General features: G+C 43.1%; 2 protein-coding genes across 3 annotated transcripts; one reads left to right on the plus strand and one right to left on the minus strand.

Annotated features, from left to right (window-relative positions):
* The first annotated feature begins 15,509 nt into the window (after nt 1-15,509).
* On the plus strand, nt 15,510-20,142 carry taf5 (TAF5 RNA polymerase II, TATA box binding protein (TBP)-associated factor). 2 transcript variants are annotated; one of them, XM_030094779.1, is made up of 11 exons: nt 15,510-15,912; nt 16,773-17,004; nt 17,074-17,389; nt 17,473-17,636; nt 17,870-18,005; nt 18,090-18,210; nt 18,327-18,456; nt 18,540-18,704; nt 18,814-18,991; nt 19,276-19,453; nt 19,674-20,142. In XM_030094779.1, exons 1-11 carry the CDS (start codon nt 15,510-15,512, stop codon nt 19,886-19,888), a joined length of 2,238 nt encoding a protein of 745 aa, XP_029950639.1. In that variant the 3' UTR covers nt 19,889-20,142. The 2 variants fall into 2 exon arrangements, with proteins under 2 accessions (XP_029950639.1, XP_029950640.1); XM_030094780.1 differs by having other exon boundaries at nt 16,776-17,004.
* atp5md (ATP synthase membrane subunit k) lies at nt 20,140-21,201 on the minus strand. The gene is made up of 4 exons (XM_030094781.1): nt 21,116-21,201; nt 20,511-20,615; nt 20,345-20,438; nt 20,140-20,263 (listed from the first exon to the last, which is right to left on the minus strand). The coding sequence occupies exons 2-3, from the start codon at nt 20,595-20,597 to the stop codon at nt 20,349-20,351; spliced, it is 177 nt and encodes a 58-aa protein (XP_029950641.1). The 5' UTR covers nt 20,598-20,615; nt 21,116-21,201; the 3' UTR covers nt 20,140-20,263; nt 20,345-20,348.
* Between the last annotated feature and the right edge of the window lie 26 nt (nt 21,202-21,227).

Raw genomic sequence — 21,227 nt, forward strand, 5'->3', positions numbered from 1 at the left:
ACACACATAAACAGCTATTGATCGGGCAGAAAACACCAAACGCATTCCATTATGTTGGCGTGACCGTATTTAAAACCGGCGTCCCGCTCCGAGCCTCTGAAGACTCATTCAGGCAATGTCTCTGACTGGCAAAACTCTTAAAATATTTACCTGCCACAATGAAGTGGCTGCGGAAAAAGGTCTGGCTGAGTGCTGTGGAGGGATGTGTGTGTGTGTGTGCGTGTGCGTGTGTGTATATGTGTGTGTGACACGAGGGCAGCTGATCTATTGAAAGTCTAACGTCCCATAATTAGAGAGGCGGTCGATGGACCAGGATCAGCTATTAATTAAAAGGCAGTTTAGAGGGCTGCGCGGTTATGAGCCAGCATATATCTCACTTGTCTTCATGTGAGCCATCCTTCAGCTACATTTCACGGTAATAGTTTCAGTTATGTCTGCGTGAGGTAGCCCTGCACATGTATGGATGAGGTTATTATCCAATTGACTCCGAAAGTGGTTCTCCCTGTGCTTGTCTTATTTCATCTAATATCATAATTACTGGCTCTCTAAGGAGTGAAAACGGCCCATTACAGCAAGAAAAGCGTCATTAATTACACAAAAATCATTTGCCAGTGGGATGGACCTCAGCTTGAGTTTCACTTTTTGTAATTTTGGAGTGTGAAAATCAATAACAAGAACAAATCGAGGGGTCAAGCTATTCATTTTTTCAAGAAAACACAAAATGAAGCAAATTGAAATATCAGGGAAATTAGAAAAAAATAAAGACGAGAAGCACGATCACAACCTGAGCATCTCTATACACACATCTTTGAGTTCACACGCGTGCCTGCTGTGCAGCATCTGTGCATTTCAGCCCGTCCCGGTGAATTCACCACCCGGTGCTCGTGCCCCCGCACATCCGTCTGTTGTTTTGTTTGCACAGGTCAGTCAGTCTCCAGAGACGTTCCCATCATCCTGTCCACCCGCCCCAACCCGTGGCATCAAACCGTGGCAACAAAGGAAAACCTGGCCCACCCCCCATCTTTTATGTTAACTCTTACACACACACACACACACACACATGCACACACACACACACTGGGAAGACAAAGAGCACTCATTCTCCAACTGCCATTCTCCACTCTTCATGTGTGTCTGATTTAACACCATGTGTGAAGTCATCCTGGAGGAAAAGGTTATGCAGCTGAGTGAAAATCAATGCATCCTCACAAAGATACAAATTAAACCGCAGTGTAACCTGGAAGGTGATCCCAAACACCGAGCGCAGCGGGATTCAGCTCAGGTCACATTGATGAGGGAGAGCAGATCTTTATCAGCCGCTCTATTGTCCTGGACGTCACTCGCCAGGCGAGACGGGGTGTGTGCGAGAGACGCCAAGGAATCATTCTGAATTATGCTTGGAGAAAAGTGCAGATCACAGAATATAGAGAACATCATAAAATTCTCTCTTGTGATACCTTTTCAGATTATTCACTGTCATATCTGTGCACACATTCACACATGCACACACACGCACACACACACTCAGACTGATTAGCATAGTGTTTATCATTAAGCCAGTTTGGAAGAGCCATGCCACATGATTAACATGCATGGGCAGCTGCAAAAGCAGACATAAATTGGGAAATTATGGAAATGATTTACCTTTAAAATGTTTGCATTGTCAGTGGCTACTAATTGTAATTATTGATTGGCTATTTTTCTCCTAAGAGCTTTAAGTGGCAAGGCTGTGACCTTTAGCAAATTAGAGTCCCCCTTTTTATCTTATCCTCACAGCAGCTGTCAGTCACTGTGTCTGTGTGTGTGTGTGTGTGTGTGTGTGTGTGTGTGTGAGACAATCTTTAGACATACTCAGTGAACTGCAGAGAGAGCTAATTTGGTCTGCAGGAGCTATTTGTAGAGGTGGGACTGCTGGAACAAAGGACACTGGCGCTTAAGTAAAAGCTTAATTCTGTATCAACAACATGTGGGTGAAAAACCAAACGGCAGAAACACCAATAATCATGTCGTCTGAAGATGTCCAGTTCTGGATGGATTAATGATATGAAACCGAAACGATTCGGGAGACGCCACCGGCTTCTGGGCGTGACTTTGTCAGGTGGCTGCACTGTGCTGGGCTGGTTTATTAGTTTAAGACGGGCCCTGAATTATTTATAGTGATGAAGAAACTGTGGTGTGCAACATTGTGCTGAGAGGGACCTGCAGCGGGGGGCTGCTTAAGTGGCTGCTTAGATTGCAAGTGACAGAAAAGACGTGGGCGGAAGCAGAGAGTGAGCGAGAGGAGACACAGTGAGGGGAGTTAAGACCAATCCTTTATGAATGCGATACTTTCAAGGATATTTCTGAGATAATTCAGTGACGGCCCTTCACAGCAGACAACGGGCTGCAGCAGCATGACAGATCATGCTTCCTATTTTTCCATGATGTGATGAAAAGTGAGATGAAGCTGCAGCTCTCTGAGTCCGATTTATAAATATATGAGCCTAAAAGAGGAGCAAGGTTCAGAATTTTCTCCACACATTTCAGTGAGATACATTTTTGGCCAGAGTAGGTAAATCTATGACTCAGAAAAACAGGCAGATGTGATCAAATCCTTTGAACTGCTGTGCTTTTGGATATAAATGCTATAATACACTATAAAAATGTAGTGTCAAAAAAATATAATTATTCAGCAATACTCCTCTCATATGATGTGTTTTCTGATTGTATATAATTTATAATTTCTTTACCTTTCATTAAATTAATACAAGCTAAGAGACTGTCATGCATGTTATTAATTGCTCTTTCTGTCTATTCCTTTGTTTTCTATGGTTATTTAAGTTTGTGAATATGTGAAAAAAGCATGAATGATGCAAATGGCTTTACTAAAAAAGGACTTGAAACTTGAACTTTGAAACAACTATTGAAGAGTTTACATTTCCTTTTGGTCTTAAATGAACTATTTACTGTAAAAAGAGTGATCTATTGGTTTATGGTTTTTCTGTAATGTGTTTTTGGCCATGGATTTTGGAATAAGGGTACAAATTGGGAGCTTTAATATGAATGAACTCACTGCAGCTCCCATGCCCGATCGGGGTGTGGTGAAAAAGCAAAGTGTCTCTAAACGTGCAGTAAAGGTTAAAAGGAGCAGTAGATCATATGCTTCATCTACGCTCCTGCAGGCAGAGGCAGAAAGAGTTGCTCTGGAAGCTCGAGCTGCTTCCTTACAGCAGAAACACGCTCTGGAAAGATCCTCTCAGGAGAAAAGGCCTGCGAGCATGGACAACATCAAAGAGGGGGGATTGTCTAAGTGGCCATATTTGGATTGCTTTGACATTCCTTACATCCAAGCTGAGGAGAAAGGTTCTCAGCATGAGGTTGCAGCAGGGATGGAAGATGAACATGTGAAGTCGTGCTGACTTTGACGCTCGAGGATCACCTCGTGTTCTTCACTCAAACCAGGAAACAGGCTCACAGGCTTCACATCCTGTTGGGAGTGAGTATGCCTGAAGATTGGAGAAGTCTACAGAAAACCGAGTCAGAACCAGAGGCTGCAGAACCTCAGGTGTTGAAAACACCAAGACATGAACATCCTGGAGGCCACAGATACGGCAGGTGGAGGGTCTGAACAACAACAGAATCAAAATAGTGATCAACTTCACCATGCCCTCCATGCTGAGATAAAAAAATCCAGCGTGTCGGCCGGAGGACTTGTACTGGACGTTCCATGTCTTCGATGGAGGGAGGCGGAAAGGACAACGCTGAAGGAGCAGGGTCAAGGCCTTACTGCTACCTGCACACTCTATCTTGAGGCTTTGAGATTTCAGCCTAAATTGTGGAAAAGACATTGAAGTAGCATAAAAGACAGGAAAGTTTGCAAAGAGCAGTCATAAGATTGGATTAATGCATTCTGCCACTCTGCAAACTAAACTTTGTGTACTGGACAGGCCAGTTGCAAACTGTCCTTCTACAAGAGCTGCAACATGGATTACAGTTAATGAAATATTGTTGATGGACATTCACAAAGGTTTTGGGTTGGTTTTTCGTTTGCTTTGCTTTATTTGAAATTATTTTTTTGGATCAGGAGCAGGGTGTGCAGAGAGGGACAGCACGCAATCTTTTACTGTGTTCATGCAGCGGTTGGATCGTGCTGGCAGAGGGAACCATATGGGTAAGCTTTCCGGTTCCAGCTTGACGTAATAAACTTTGGATTGATGCACCCAAAGCACTGAGAGTGTGGAATTTATTGACTGATACGCCGTGAACGAGTCCGACACCCGCCTCGCCACCCTCAAGGAACTCAAAGTGTATCAGCCCAGATTGGGAATGGGCTGTACACACATGAAAAAATTGTCTAGAATCCCCCTGATATTATTTAGTGTTGTGCATTAAACAGTGTAATGAAACGATGCTAGCAACAGTAGCTAACATTAGCTGCCATGCTAAAAGCACACTGTACAGACTATGGTGCTTGAAAGCTGGTGAATTTGTATTATTATTTTTTTCACCGGACCTAGATCCTTGTGTTAATGTGAATAATATTGACAAAAAGAAAAAACACACATAACAACTGCCTTTTGTTTACGTTATTTGTAGCCAAAGACTTACAAAGTTGTGTTTTTTTCCTTTGGTTTTTATTTGCATGTTTGTTGCAGATGTTGCGACAGAATAAAGTAATTGTTTAAAAAACACGATGGTTCATAAAATGTCGACAAAAACCCCCATAGAGTAGCTCTGCGGTCTCTACAGTGGTTCATATTGTAGCGACCATGGGGGGGGGGGGGGGGGTCGCTAGGGGGTGCCAGAGGGCCGCTGCCCTGCAAGACTGTGCTGAGGCCGCAGAGGCTCATGGGTAGCAGGACTATTTGGGCCATTTCGGGTCGTGTTAGTGTTCTGTGGGGTTTGTTTACGTTTCCTTTTATTGTGAATGTGTTTTGTTTACTGTTTGTTTGCCGTTGCCACGTGTTTTATGTTCTTTTATTTTCTTTATGTGCGCACCGTGGGTCAGGGAGACCTCTGGGGGAGGGACATGGCCTGCGCACTAACGGGGAGGGCGATAGCGTGTGCGCACAGGATTGATTGTTGTCACAATAAACTCTGATGCTTGTGAAAACTAAGAGCAGACTGAATCCTCCTTCGCTGCCTCGCTGCCGCTTGCCACAATATGTTCATATGTGTTGTAGTGAATCAGTGACCAGACTAATGCAGGAATCGAGCTCTCTACCCTGCAATGACAAGCCTGTGGTGCAGGACCGCACAGCCACCCTGTGGGAGCCAGTATAACTGCGACAAACGCTGTATTTAAGTTTACCTCACGAAGATGCGTTAACCTCCAGGTGCATGTGCCAAGTCCCTGTTCACTTAACATACTGGAGGACAACACACGGCTCTCGCGCTCCCCCTACTGGTCTCCTGTGAAAGCTCAGTGTCGTAAACATTCTCTGTGTCCGTCCGTCACCCCCCATCGAGACTGACAAATAATCTTTACCAAAATGGTTGGTTGGGTATTTCAGCACCATGGAAAGTGCCGAGGATTTTTTTAAAATACTGCGACCCGACTGATACTCTACACCACAATGTGGGTTAGCTATTTCAGCACCATGGAAAGCACCTTGGATTGATCTGTAAACAGAGACTTAATAATGCTCTTTACCACAACACTCAATTGGCTATATTACAACAATGGACAGTGACTTGGAATTCCTCAATGAATAGAGACCCACTGGTGATCCAACCAAAATGATGGATTGGCTCTTTCACCACGATGGACAGCGCCTTGGAATAATCATGAGGAGAATGACCTACAGACAGTTTTGCACCACCACAGTCAATTGGCTATATCAGCAGCATGGACACCAATTGGACTTCATCAATGAATAAAGACCCACTGTTAATCTTTACCAAGACGGTGGGTTTGGGTATTTCAGCACCATGGACAGTGCCAAGGATTTTTAATGATACTGCGACCAACTGATACTCTGCACCACAATGGTGGGCTGGCTATTTCAGCACCATGGACAGCGCCTTGGATTTATCTGTAAACAGAGGCTTAATATTAATCGTTACCACAACACTCAATTGGCTATATCAGGACCATGGACAGTGAATTCGATTTCCTCAATGAATAGAGACCCACTATTGATCTTAACTAAAATGGTAGTTTGGCTATTTCAACACCATGGACAGTGCCTTGGAATCATCATGAAAGAGTGACCCACTAGCATTCTGCACCACAACAGAGGATTAGCTATTTCAGCACCATGGACAGTGCCTTGGATTTTTACTGATACAGTGACAGACTGATACTCTGCACCACAATGGTGGATTGGCTATTTAAGCACCATGGGCAGTGCCTCTTAATCATCATGAAACAGCGAATTACTGATATTCTGCACCACAATGGTGGATTGGCTATTTCAGCACCATGGGCAGTGCCTTGGATTTATCTGTACACAGTGACTTAATATTACTCTTATATTATCTTAATATTACTCTATATCAGCACCATGGACAGCAAATTGGAATTCATCAATGAATCGAGACTGACAATTAAGCTTTACCAAATCCGTGATTTGGCTATTTCAGCACCATGGACAGCACCTTGAAAACATTTTGAAAGAGTGAACTACTGATATTCTGCACCACAACGGTGGATTAGCTATTTCAACAGCATGGACAGCGCCTTTGATTTTTAATGATACAGTGACCCAGGGCCAGGTCTTCACAGGGGCAAGAGGGGGCCTGCCCCCCTCAAATAAATGTTGTGCCCCCTCAAACTAAATCCCCCAAAATAATTAGCATGAGCACGCACCATCCTCGCTCCGACGCTACATGCGGACCCCCACCTCCCACCGCTGAACGCACATTTGTTCCCCCCCATACACTTGATATGCCCCCCCAAGACGAATGTCTGCAATGGGTCTGGTGGCGAGGTAAAGCTAGCAAGGTTTAATGTTCGTATGAGTGCGTAAAGCTCTCTGAAATTGCAAATGCTGCTTTTAGGACACAGACGCCAGGGGAGGAAGGGACCGGGGAATCACCGCGCCAAGTCTTGTTTACCCCCAGGGATTCTGAAAAACATTATGAGGTAAGAATTTTACTTAGTTCTGCTTTAAGCTTTCGTGTTTTTGTTTTACATGTTGAATACAAGTTTTCCAATTGTTCATTCAGATTTTTTTGGACACTGTACGATCACAATATATGGAAGTAAAAAGTGCGGCTTCTATTGATTACTTACCATTTTTAATTCATTTTAAAAGAAAGAACAGAATTCTCGATCTTTTACAGGAAATTGTTTGGCTTCAGCGCTCACAAAACATAGTGACACACATTATATACATATCAAATATCAAATCAGTACAACTAACACCATAACTGAGAACATATAATCAAAGCGTCTACAACATATGTTGCTGAAAAAACACATTAAAGCTATTGTGCAAACCCAGAGGAAACAGAGCTTGTCACTGCCTCATTGCCATTTTGAACAATAAATAGATAAATCTGGCAATTGTGTGAATTAAAAACTACTAAAATTACTCAAGGCAAACTGAGATTGAAGTCAGACCTCATACAATCATGCAAACATGTAGATTTATTTATATCCTGATCATTTTTTTCACACTTTTCACCCCTACCCCACAGTTGAACATGTATGGATTGCACATTTCTCAGGGATTTATGTGTGTTTTTCTCAGCTAATACCTATTGACAAATTCCCAGTGTTGAGACGGAAACATGAACATGTCAACAAGATTGTGAAAATAAGTGAGGGCAGTTCAGTGGACCGCTGAGCAGAATCAGATCAACACAGAGATGAAGTTATTCTTTCACAGTCAATATATTCAGAAGCTTCACAGCTCATCGTATGGAAATGATGCCGTTAACACATTGACAACACTGGTTAATGAAGCATTTTTAACTAGTATTTTAACTGCATTGCGGGTGTGTCATCACTAGAAACATTATTCCCCAGGTAGATGTTTTAATGTTGAGTTCAATGTATTATTTCTCTTCTAAATGTTCAGTGTTTTTCAAAGGGAAATTCCAAGTTTGATGAATTGAGAAGACGTCAAGAACTTCCCCACTTCAATCAACACATCAATTGAGGCATAAATTTACACACACATTTTTGATTTGAAGTGTGATTCCATCTTATTGGAGCATCTATGTTATTCTCGTTCATGATAAGATGTAATATCATGTTCTAGATGCCAGTTTTACTAATGTGAGACAACTTGATGAATAAATTCAGATTGTGCAATTTTTTCCAAAGTCACGGTTCCTAAGCTTTTTTTTTCTGCCACATTTACCCCATTTCTGCTCACAGACACGCAGATGGAATACAAGCGACTTCCCATTGGTGATGGAGCTTTGAAGATCATGACTGTAGACTCCAAACTGTTCAGGAGAGAAACTGTAACTGATCCAAATTGTAAATTTACACACCAACGTCACAATGTGTGCACAGTTTTGTGTGTGATGTGGGATTAACTCCAACCTTTATGCACACTCTCAGCTTCACATCTGAATGAAATAGATCTCATTTAATCTGAGCAAACTCTCAATTTGTCAATATATCTTTTTTCCCATCTGGCATCCTTTCTAAATCTGTACACCCATTTCTGAGACATCAGAGATTTTTTCTTTATTGTGTATTGTGTGTTCAAGTAGTGTGTGCATTGTCGGCCTGACTTTTGGGTCTTGTTTTTTGTCGGAGTGGTCCGGGTGGGCTTCAGTGGACAAATCAGACAGACTACACCACCACAACTAATGCTCCTGCTGCTTCTTTGTGACTCAATTCACCACTTTGTGGTTCACACCTTGTTTTGCAAGACTGAAGAAGCTTCAACAGTTAAACTTGAGTACTTGAGTAAAACAACAACACATGAAAAGTGTCTTTCAGATGCAGTTTTGTCCTATTTTACCGATTTTTTCCGAATGTGATTATCTATATCATGTTAAAAGTACTTAATTACATAAAGAACAGAAATGTCTGGCAATTTCACAGAAGCATTTCAGTTTATTTGATAAAATGTGTTGTATTTTCTTATGGCTCATAATGTTAGTTGTGCTTGTGTCTCTCCACTGTGATCTTGTCTGTGGTGGGGTGTTTTCACTTCAGCATAAGTACAGCGATATATCTGTGATGAGAATACATATTATGGTAGCAATTAAAAGAGAAATTTAGCCCCACCACTCTGCATCAAATGCATATTATTGGACTGTGAGCAGAAAACACGAAGCCTCCACCATGACTCAACTGGTGGACATTTTCCCTCTGAGGAAACGCTGATAATCTGCCTCTGTCTGTGGCTCAGCTGTTCTACAATTGACTGCAGTTTTCTTCAGTGACACTGGCTGAAAATAAATAAGAAAAGAAAGAACCCTCCTGATGATCTTAAAGCAACAGTCCAACATTTTGGCTCAAACACTCCTGTTAAAAGTCATATTAAAAGCATAATTTCACTCTTGTGTCGGGACAATAAATGTGAAACTGTGTGTGTGTGTGTGTGTTCAGTCCTCTCATCCCCAGAAATCACCCTGCTGGTCTGCGGCAGCTGCCACCGCCCCAGTGTACGGCCAGCGGCATTGACTACTGCGTGCAGCTCCGGCTCCTCAGTCAGGTCAGTATTGAATAATGCAGACTCCCCACATTTCTTCCCCCCGTCGAGATGGAGCTCGCCCGCACCACATCTCTGCCTTTGCTACCATTATTCCACTTGGATGGGCAAAAAGCTTGAAAATGCACACACACACACACACACACACACACACACACACACACACACACACACACACACACACACACACACACACACACACACACACACACAAGCAAAGAGCAGCTCCCGCAAGAAGGCAGTCATAAGCTGCACACACTGAACTTGATTTCGAAGCATAAAGAGGGATTTCAGTGTAACTGGATCTGATCCAACACGATTTTTATGGCTTCATATCAAAGTTTGAGATGCAACTGGTTCCAGTAGCACAAGGGGAGAGCTAAAATGAATCTGCAAGATTAAAGTTGTTCATGTGAATGTTTAGTCATTACATGCACCAGTGAATGAAAGCTGAGAAATCTTTTTTAATTCAGTACAGGAGAAGACTGCAGCCCTGTTTTATTACCTCCCCTAAGTGTGATCCAACCCGATAAAGATGTAAATGGTTTTTGTTTGTTATTGCTTCTGGAAGAGAGAGCTCTCTTCATATACAACTGCAGGAGATCTGCTTGACTGTGATCTCATTTTATTGAGTCACATATCACATGTTTCGCGCCTTCCTTTACACCTGCCTCTCGCCCCTGAAACGTCACCTCCACCGCTCCACCAACACTCCAGTCTGTTCCCTCCATCAGCCATACCTTCTTTCTCTCTTTTCGCTCCTGCCCCACCCCGGTCCCCATCCCACCCACCACGCCGCCTGCACTCCCACCATGCTTTTCTCCTTTCATCCTTTCCTCACTCTCTCTCCTTTTTCCTCTCTTCTCCTCCTCGGGCTTTTTTCCTTCCCCTTCTGAGAGTCACACCTCATGAATTATTTACCTGTGTTTCCCAGCAGGGAGTTTTTGCTCTCCTTCCTGACCGTTTACTGCTCAGAGGTAGGAATGCAGCGTTTTCTCACAGACAAACCGTCATGTTTCATTCAAATGCACAGGTAATCTTTACACATCCCATCCTGCACGTGCACAGCCCCCTCCAGCCTGTCTGCTCCTGTAACAATGAGAAGAGCCTGCCAAAGTACTGAAGGATTAACACTAGCAGGTCTGTGCAAGGGCGCTCAAGGTCGAGTTAAAAAAAAAATTAGAAGTGACATTGTCTGTCGCCTTCTGGGTAATAATGAGTCCGTGGATGCAAATAATTAAGCTGGTGGGTTTATTTCAGCAGATACAGCTTGACTGGAGCATTTCTGTGAAAAGAGCACCTTGCAACGACACAAAAACTCCACAGTGGAGGCTCCTCCACCACGCCCCAGTCTGCACACTCTGTAGCCCACACACTCACACACACTCTTCACTGCAAGGGCTTTTCCACAGAAACTTCTCGAAAGCCTCAAAATCCTGAAGAAACATTTATCTGCGAAAAGGTTTCGCATGCTCTTCCTCCCCGTTTTCTCGTCAGACTTTGGCGACGCCACCAACTCTAATTAGCACGTCACCCCTCTTCCCAGTTTTATTGGCAACTATGGGCGGCTCCAGAAGGCAAAACAGTACATCTCCTGCTCGCCTGCATCAAACACACTGTAAGCCTTTTAATTTAGATCACTGATGCATGTCGGCTGCATCAGCACAGTACTCAGAACCATGAAAAATTCAGCCGTTACAACAAATGCAGAGAAGCACGGCATGTAAAAGGATGGAATTCTCCATACATGCCTGTCGGGGTTGCATTCTAGATTTTTTTTTTTTTTCTTGTTTTCGAGAAGAGTTCACTATTTCTCTGCGCTGTGAAGCTGAAGAGAAACGCAGTTTCTTTATCTTTGATGGTTCATGTGTGCCTCTACAAACCTGTCTCTGTGGGGGGAAGCCACACCCTGCTGCCTCCTGACAGCCAGGGAGGGGGGCGGCCAGAACAGGAGGGGATGGTGGGAGACTCCTCCAGAGCTCTCACACACACACGCACACACACACACACACACACACACACACACACACACACACACACACATGCACACACGCACACACGCACACACAGGAACCAAGCAAAGCCATTACTGAGGTGTGAAGGGAGGATGAGACTGAACATGAGTCTCTCCACAAATCACCCTCCTGTTTTATTGTCGCTGAGGAGAGTCACATAAACCAAAAATGAAAACGAAATACATTTCTGCAACTAACACTCGGAAACCGATTTGGAGAGAAGTGTAGAAAACAAACTAACAAAACTAAATACATGAATAAATACCCCACTAAACTGGGTCTGCTGGTTTGTCTGCTTTGGGAAATCTTCCAGTGCGTCAGTGTGAGGGAGGGTGGGGCTGGAAAAGGACATGCATGTAAAAAATCATGCAGAGATACAGTTTCTTTGTGAGTGTGTGGGATGCAAAGCTTCTTTGTGTTAAACAGAAATGATTTTGATTGTATATTAATACACTCCATCACAGCTAAAGTGCAGTGAAAGTGTTTCTGCAGTGAAACAGAACTCAATGCAAACCGTCCCCTTCAGATCGTAAAGCTGTGGCGCTTTAATGTGTCAGCAGAATGTGATCTCAGAGGCTGTATACATCCTGTTTTATGATTTTACCTGCAAATACATTTTTAATGAGTCTCACTTTCACCAGGTTACAGCTTGTCATCACTGTCTGCACAATCTGCACGGATCAGACGCTACAGATAACACCGCTCTTTATTGCGTCTAATATTGCACATTTACAGGCATTTTAAATGAAATCTGATTGCACGCTGTTGTTTGGAAGCGTGTTTCATCCCTTCCTCTGGAACTCGACGCAGGCTGCATAGTTAAATCCTCACTGTCACTGAGCGAAGAGCCTCGCCTCCGTAATTAGCAGCTTTACACTGAGGTTGTACTGATGACCACGCCCTGAGCTGCTGATGTTAACATGTAGTGTGTCTCTTCCTCCAACCAACCCCACCCCCATCCTTCCTTCACACGGAGCAACGTCGCCGCAGTGTTACACAACCCTGCTGCTTCTGCTGTGAACCCTTCTTTTGTCCCAGCCCTCACTGTGGTCCTGGGGTTTCACTCAGGCAGCGCAGAGGACGGGCCCCAGGTTGCACCTGTGCACAGTGCAGACTGAGTCAGGGCTGCATTTGAAACACAGGTTCAGTAATGAAATAGAGATGTGACTGCTGCAAATTCACTCTACAGTAAACTGCACCGACGATACAATCAATACGGTGCGACACTGAAATGGGAATTTAAAGTTAATGAGAGCACAGTTTGACAATGAAGCTGAAGTAAAAGTACTACCTTCAGCCAGTCTCCTTGAAATGAAAACAGATGCCTTACTGTAATGGAATACGCACAGTCAGCAGCATACAAATGTTCATGACGGCGTGTGTTCACAGAGGGAAGGTGGTGTGTTCCCCTGTAGAGGAAGAAATCCAGTCTCAGCACGATGTAAAGCGAGTGCAGCTGATAGGTGTGTGCAGGTTCAGGCTCACAGGGATTTTCACCCCCAAACAAGTTCTACAAGAAATCTTTATTTGTTCCATTCAGCTAAACCAACTGTTGAGACTATATCTCTACAGTATTCTACAGTTTTCAAGAAAGCACAACAAAATGTGCCACTGTATTTAATGTATTACACATGTAGACTACATGAAAACTTTACATTCTTCTGTATTTTATCCAATCCAGCAACTCTCTTGGATTTCACTGAATCTAGATTCTAACTTCTATTATTTGGAGTTCACTGTGGAGTTTAAAAAAAAAAAGGGGGAGGGGGGGTTAAGTTCAGGGGAATGTTTTTCCTTAAATTTAACACATATATACAGTATATATAAAAATATAAGTGCACGAAGGTGGGGAAACATGAGTTAGAAGACGACCAGGCCTGTCTGTGTATCACTGACAGTGACCTCTGTGTCCTTGCATTGTTACATGCATTGCTCTTCTTGTTTCTATTGTCATAGGTCATACAGTTGTTGAATAATATTGCCCATGTCTAAAATACTTTTTGCAATAATTAAGATTTATACCTCTAAGTTAAGAGATACTCAACAAGGAAAGCTTTTAATTTATTTTTTTTTCTTCAAATTTTTTCCTTTTTTTTTAATGTAAACTATTCTCTGATGGGACAAATAATGAAATATACTGACGTATCTTTAAAACTTGTGGGGATTTTCAAATTTCATACCTTTGAAGAATAAAACTGTTTCATTTTCATTTTTGTTCAGACTGACTCATTCTGTCATTGTTGGAACAGTCTTGAGGAGGTTTGTGGGAGCGAGATGCCACCATCTGGTACAAAGTGGTACGCACTAAATCGTTCAGGGAGACTTCAAAACACTTTTAAACACTTTTGAAAAGTATATACAGGAAATTACAATTCATTTTTTTGGGGAAAAAATAGATGCAAATAATATGAGCATGAGGTTGTCTTCAACTTTACATGCACATTTCTGAATCATACTCATATTAACCAATTTCTGAAGATCAAACCAAAGTTTTAACTATATTACATGTCATATACAATTTAGTAAAAGTAATAAGAATGTTTTGATTGATTGATAGTGTTAAATGAGGTCATTATGGCACAATCTAATTATTTTTACATCTGATGAAAAGAGTAACAATCATTAGTTTGTTCATTACAATTATAAAGTAGAAATGACAAAGCTCTGACATTAAACAAATCTGTCATCATGTTATTACACAGCAAAGACAATGAGGGAAAACTTCACAATTTTACTTGATTGTCACAAAAAAGACAGGCCACAGGGTGGTGTAGTGGTTGGCACTGTTACCTCACAGTATGTTTGGGTCCAGTTTGGACCGTCCAACGGCTTGGTGGCCTTTTGGTGTGGAGGCTTAGTTTTCTTTCTTTGAGTCCTCCTTTCTTCCTACAATCAAAAACATGGTTGAGGCTCATTGGTGACTTTAAATGTGTATTTTTCTGTGTAGATAGCAAGGTTGTATGGATGCATGGATGGATGGATGAATCATGAATGGGTGGCATTTCATATAATTTCTTCTTATTAGGTCATAATCACTACAGGTGTTATTACATAAATATGACAAGAAAAAATATCTAATGAAAGTCTTTTATTTCACACATTAACTCTTTATTTTGAGATGTTATTATGAGAAGAAAAAAAAAAGATTGCTTTATTATCTGTAATTGTTCATTCCTGAGTAATTAGGTGGGAAAGTTCCCATTTCTGGTGAGAAAACCACATTTTCTCAAAGTACCAGAAGCTAAAATGAAGCGACTGCTTTTGCACACCTACATGAAAAATAGATTTCCTAATTAGGTACTCCATAAAAAAAACACCAAATCTTAGAAAAAGAAAAAAAAAGGTGAGATGAGAGTCCATAATCCCAAGGCTGTGAATAAAGTTTGCTGTCTTCAAAAAGCAGGAATATTTCCATGGACTTCATCAGTGTGTCGTCTTATAATCCTGATGATAATTCAGATGCAGGTCATTGTTTGCTTTCTTGTTAAATTTCTTTCAGATAATGGGACTCTCCCAGCTTTGTACTCATGATTCCAGAGGTCTTTGAACGCAGCATTAAATTTGAATTTCAGGCAAAAACCTTTTCACGGGATTTGAAAGGAAAACTAAAAATGGATCAGTGATTATCTTTGTTGGGTCTTATACAACGCAATCATTTCAACTTATTTTGTTAAAACGGCAGACATTCAGGCGTGTATTTCTGGACTATTTTGTTTATTCTCGGTTACCTGTTTTACATGTTTTTTTAAACGTATCAACATTTTATTGGAAAAAGGCGGGACTAAATCTGTAGACGTGTGATGAACAGCACCAGGGACCAATCAGATGCGCGGATACTCTCCGGCGCGAGGTTTCCGCTGTCAGCTCCGCACATGCGCGTTTCATTTGTAAGATGGCGGCCGTGCAGGGGGGACTGGTCGACGCCGTGGAAGAAAAGAACTTAAAATCAGAAACTGCCGCCGACGGGTTAACAAATAACAGCGCGAACGATGGCAGGGCGCTGTCTACGTCCCCCGGCTCCAGTTCGTCGTCCGGGAGCAGCAAAGCGGCGGCGGGACCCCCGGAGGACCAGCAGACCCTGTTGGCGGTTCTTCAGTTCCTCAGGAAGAACAAACTCACTGAGTCGGTGGAGATCCTGCGGCGTGAAGCGGGATTACCGGAGGACTCCCTGGACGGGAAGGGAGCCGACTCCTCGGGGACCGGAGGAGCTGCCGGCTCCGGGGAGCTCGGAGCCGTGGATGCGAGCTCTCTTCTCAGCCGAGTGACCGGTTCAGCCTCTCAGGCGTCAAGTAAAGGTGCGGGAAAAGTAACATTTTTAATCGGTAAAGGATGAAGTGAAGCTTCTCTGGTCTGTTTCCCTGTGTCATAGTAATGCAGACAGGATTGATTTAATCATAACTGGCAATGAGATCAAACTACAGTGAATGAACTCTACTAACCATGTGACCACGCTCAGTGTTGTTGAGTACTTGAAGAATCCATTCATTGTATGATGAGTAAGTTTCAGCTCTCGATCACAGTAATATAAACTTATACAGATGTGCTGTTTGAAATGCCCCAATAGACTAGATTATATATTTTTTCACTCTGCACAACTTTAATCCAAAATGGAATAGAGATGTCAACAGATGTGTATGTTGACTAGCTTTAATTTATCAGTGACAAAGTGTATTACAATTTTTACTGTGATTACAGCGTAGTAAAAATACAGGAATAGAGTTATAGATGTTACTGAGATTAATTTTTGCAGGAATATAATGCTGCAAGAAAGTCTTATACTTTGAAATCCAGTGAATATGAACCACAAAACTTAATAGCCCAACACAGCTGTTTATCCATGAATTAAAGTTTTAAAGACTGCTTTTGGTGCATTTTACATGGGATCTCTGTGATATTTTAACTTTTTATTGTTTTAATTTCTTATATTAAGTTAATGCAGCAATCCCAGTAGACTCGGTGAGCATCGCAAATTGTAAGCAACAGTGAGGCGGATAATCAAAATGTTGTTTTTCAATGTTTTTTCCATTTCTGACTCCTTTAGACTGCTGATTTATGACCATTCCCGATGACAGGAAGTAAATCTGTAGTATGAGTTCAGTGGATGGTTGAGTTGAACAGCTGTTGATCTCTCTGCACATCTCTGTATCTCGCCCAGCAGCTGGTGCAGAGGATCAGCCAGACGTCAACGTGGTGCTGTCGGCCTACAGCCAGCAGGGAGATCCAGCTCTGTATGAAGTTTACTACAGCGGCCTGAAGAAGTTCATCGAGACAGTGTTGGACTGTCATCGAGCAGAGCTGTCGCAGGTCTTCTACCCGCTGTTCGTCCACATGTACCTGGAGCTGGTGTATAACAACCACGAAAGTGAAGCCAAGGCCTTCTTTGAAAAGTGAGTCACCTCAGTGAACTCTGCCGTGCTTTCTGTCCATACTTTTCGCTCACCTTGTTTTCATCACAGGTTCAGTGGCGATCAGGAGTGCTACTACGTGGACGACCTGCGTGTTTTATCCGGCTTGACCAAAAAGGAGCACATGAGGGGAAACGAGACCCTGCTGGACTTTCGCACCAGCAAGTTTGTGCTGCGGATATCCCGTGACTCCTACCAGCTGCTGAAGAGGCACCTGCAGGAGCGCCAGAACAACCAGATCTGGAACATCATCCAGGAGCATTTGTACATCGACATCTTTGACGGCATGCCCCGGAGCAAGAGCCAGATCGACGCCATGTCGGGCAGCTTAGCCGGAGAAGCCAAGCGAGAGGCCAACAAGACCAAGGTGAGCTCTGAACTCTGCATGTGTCGATATACCTGTGAATTTATTGCTCCCAAAATAACACAGCTGCATTCATCCTGCTGTAGGTTTACTACGGACTGCTAAAAGAACCAGAAATAGAGCTTCCTCTTGATGACGAGGATGAGGAAGCGGAGAACGAGGAGGGGAAACCGAAGAAGAAGAAGCCCAAAAAGGACAGCATGGGCTCTAAAAGCAAGAAGCAGGATCCCAACGCTCCCTCGCAGAACAGGTGGGAATTCTTCTTTGAATAAATAAGTTTACTTGGATTTTGATGTTGGAAATTCATTTCTAAGAATGTAAAGATGCACCACTTCCTCAGGCCCTCTAGTGGCAAAATCCCCTCATTGCCTTCAAATATGTAGACATTCAAATTTTTCTGCAGTCGTTTCTGAATGAGGTTCAAGTTCTGTCAGTGTTTTTTCATCAGCGACTGATGCTAACATGTTTGTTTTTGCCTTTTAGAATACCCCTCCCAGAACTAAAAGACTCAGACAAGCTGGACAAGATCATGTACATGAAGGAAGCCACCAAAAGGATCCGCCTGGGACCAGATAACCTCCCCTCCATCTGCTTCTACTCTTTCCTCAACGCCTACCAGGTGAATTCCTGTAGCTGCGACCTTTATTTCCGTGTCTTTGTTATGCTGTTGGAGGCTGAAGTTCCTTCTTCCTGTCGTCTGCAGGGTTTGACTGCCGTGGACTTCACAGACGACTCCAGCCAGGTGGCAGGAGGCTTCGCAGACTCCACAGTGCGAGTGTGGAGCCTCACTCCCAAAAAGCTCCGCAAGGTCAAATCAGCAGCAGGTACGTTACGTGATAGTTTTGAATCTGCTGAATGTGGGAGTACTGTGGTGTGGATGAATGGTTTAATGAGATAGTTCATCTGAAGTAATTGTTTGTCTTGTGTTTCCTCTATCAAGACTTGAATCTGATCGACAAAGAGTCAGACGACGTGCTGGAGAGGATCATGGATGAGAAGACTGCCAGTGAGTCAAAGATACTGTACGGACACAGCGGTCCGGTGTACGGCATCAGCTTCAGCCCGGACAGGTAGAACCGCCTTTAAGCCCAATCATCCACATCGTACATGTGTCTTGGGTGAAGACTTGATTTGACCTTTTTTTGCCTTTCAGGAACTATTTATTGTCGAGTTCTGAAGATGGTACAATCAGACTGTGGAGCCTCCAGACATTTACCTGTCTGGTGGGCTACAAGGGCCACAACTATCCAGTGTGGGACACACAGTTCTCCCCCCACGGATATTACTTTGTGTCTGGAGGACATGACAGAGTCGCTCGGTAAGAAGCTGCAGAGCTTGTTCTTCTCTGTTCTGGTGGAAATGAGCGTCAGTGTCGGTGGATTTCTTCAGATGTCTCTCACTGAGTTCTGTTTTGCTTCCTCCACCAGTCTGTGGGCCACAGATCACTACCAGCCTCTGAGGATGTTTTCTGGTCATCTGGCCGACATCACATGCACCAGATTTCATCCAAACTCCAATTACGTGGCCACGGGGTCATCGGACCGCACCATCCGCCTCTGGGACGTCCTCAATGGGAACTGCGTCCGCATCTTCACTGGGCATAAGGTCAGAGTTCAGAAGAACACATCTCTTTCCACATCGGGTTGATTCAGGACTGTGCAGTTAGAATTAATTCTAATCTATTGTTCCCAACTTTGTTCTTTTGAGACCCAAGTTGGTCTTTAAATAGAGGTTGTACCCCATTTACTGTCATTAAGTTGTCAAAACTTAAAGGTGCCATTCACTGACATGTGGCTACAGGATACTTGAAGTATATTCACAGCACAGCCTGCGGAGCTGGAAGCTCCAGGAACAAGCACCGACCCTGTTTTGTCTCACTCTAACTTCAGGGGCCGATACACGCGCTGGCTTTCTCCAACAACGGGAAGTTTTTGGCGTCTGGAGCCACAGACGGCAGAGTCCTGCTGTGGGACATCGGCCACGGACTGATGGTGGGAGAGCTGAAGGGCCACACAGACACCATCTACTCCCTCAAGTTCAGCCGAGACTCCGAGATCCTCGCCTCTGGTGGGGGTTCACTCACTTTTAATGCTTTTTAACATCTACAAGATGGACATTTGAGAACATATATTTTTAGGATTTCTTTTGACTCAGCATCTACTTCAAATATTTCAGTTTGAGTAATATGAAATAAAGTGTCAGAATTTGAATTGGCATGAGCCTGTACTCACTAATGCAATAGAAGACAGTGTATCTTAAAATGTTTATTCTGCGTTTTGTATTCTAGGCTCCATGGACAACACGGTTCGGCTGTGGGATGCAACGAAAGCTTTTGACGATTTAGAAACCGACGACTTCACGGCAGCTACAGGACACATCCACCTCCAAGACAACTCCCAGGAGCTCCTGCTGGGCACCTACATGAGTAAATCTACGCCCGTCATCCACCTTCACTTCACCCGCAGGAACCTGCTTCTGGCTGCCGGAGCCTACAACCCCTGAGACTGCTTGAAAAACTAATCAACCCAATAATTAACGAGACTCTGAGCACTGAAAGTGACTCAACAACTGTAGTAACAGTTTAACTCTGGCAAATGTCTGACTGTGAATTAGTGTAAACCGTTTTTCCATGTCCTGTTTGAAGAAACAGGTTTTTCTCCAGAGAAAGACACACAAGTGTCTGTACATGGCTGACACTTCTGTAACATAGACTTTTGTACTGATGCACACTGTAAATAAAATAACATGTTTTCTAAGGTTGGGGCATATATGTTTTTATTGTTTACATGGGGAAAACCAAACAGTCATATTTAACAACAAGCATATCCAGCTGCTCTCGCCACCCTCAGCGGCTCGAAATGATGGTCAAATGGAAACCTGCGAGGATGCAAGAAGACTCGAGTCAAACAGGAACACTGAACATTGACGTGCAAATTCAGAAAGACGAAAAACACTTACATGATCACTTTTCTGTGACCGCGGCTTGCTTCTTGGGCTTCAATTTGAAGAAAAGGGCGATGGCTGCTATGGTGGCATATGTGGCCAGGACACACTGGAGACACATCAGCAACCAATCAGCATCTGCAAGTCTGGTTTATTTTTAGATATGAGAGATAAAACTTACATTCCTCCTTCCTGTGATGGTGTATGAATTGAAGTATTTGGCAATCCCAGTGAACTGGTGCTGAGTTCCTGCATCGTGTCCTCCCATGGTGGGTGTTCAATGGTCCTAACAGCAGAAATAAACACAAATATTAACACTTTCGACCTTCAGAATAAAACATGAGACGAAACTCAGCTGCAGCGATTAATTCAGATTTAATCACAGTATCGTACAACTTTAAGAAAAAAAATGCTTGGTTACATAAACCCAACAGCAACCTTTCTAGATTTAGCTCAAAGTGCTTAACTGCAGCAAGCAATATTGACCTAAGTTATTTCGCCACTTGTTAAACTAGAGAAATCACTGCTACGAATACTAAAAACTGATATAATCTAAAGAAGTAGAAGACATTTAATTCAAACTTTTATCTGTTTTCATCTGTCACTTAAAGCAGTTTGTTCTTTAGCACTGACGTTAGCATGCTAAGCTAGCTTCCAAGCTAATTTAACTTGTTACACATCTCTCTGAATTTTATAGCACCATAGAGGCGTCTTAAAATCCAAGCTGTGTTCTACACACATCAATTAGGATCAACTGCATTTAATTTTGAATGAAATAAGGCTTACCTTTCACACACACGACCGCTGTGAAACCAGACTGAGCAAAGTGTCCTTCAGCAGAGGCCGCAATGCTCCGTCCACGAGAAAGTCCCGCCCCCTCTGAGCGACACAATCCTGC

The sequence above is a fragment of the Salarias fasciatus genome, chromosome 6 (genome assembly GCF_902148845.1).
Source record: "Salarias fasciatus chromosome 6, fSalaFa1.1, whole genome shotgun sequence".
NCBI classification, from domain to species: Eukaryota; Metazoa; Chordata; class Actinopteri; order Blenniiformes; family Blenniidae; genus Salarias; species Salarias fasciatus.

Excerpts from the sequence above, each read along its gene's own strand:
- taf5 (XM_030094779.1), top strand. The coding sequence starts at position 15,510 with ATGGCGGCCGTGCAGGGGGGACTGGTCGACGCCGTGGAAGAAAAGAAC. Across the intron at positions 17,390-17,472 it reads GAGAGGCCAACAAGACCAAG|GTTTACTACGGACTGCTAAA; the intron begins GTGAGCTCTGAA and ends ATCCTGCTGTAG. Across the intron at positions 18,211-18,326 it reads CAAGGTCAAATCAGCAGCAG|ACTTGAATCTGATCGACAAA; the intron begins GTACGTTACGTG and ends TCCTCTATCAAG.
- atp5md (XM_030094781.1), bottom strand. The coding sequence starts at position 20,597 with ATGGGAGGACACGATGCAGGAACTCAGCACCAGTTCACTGGGATTGCC. Across the intron at positions 20,439-20,510 it reads CCATCACAGGAAGGAGGAAT|TGTGTCCTGGCCACATATGC; the intron begins GTAAGTTTTATC and ends ATGTGTCTCCAG.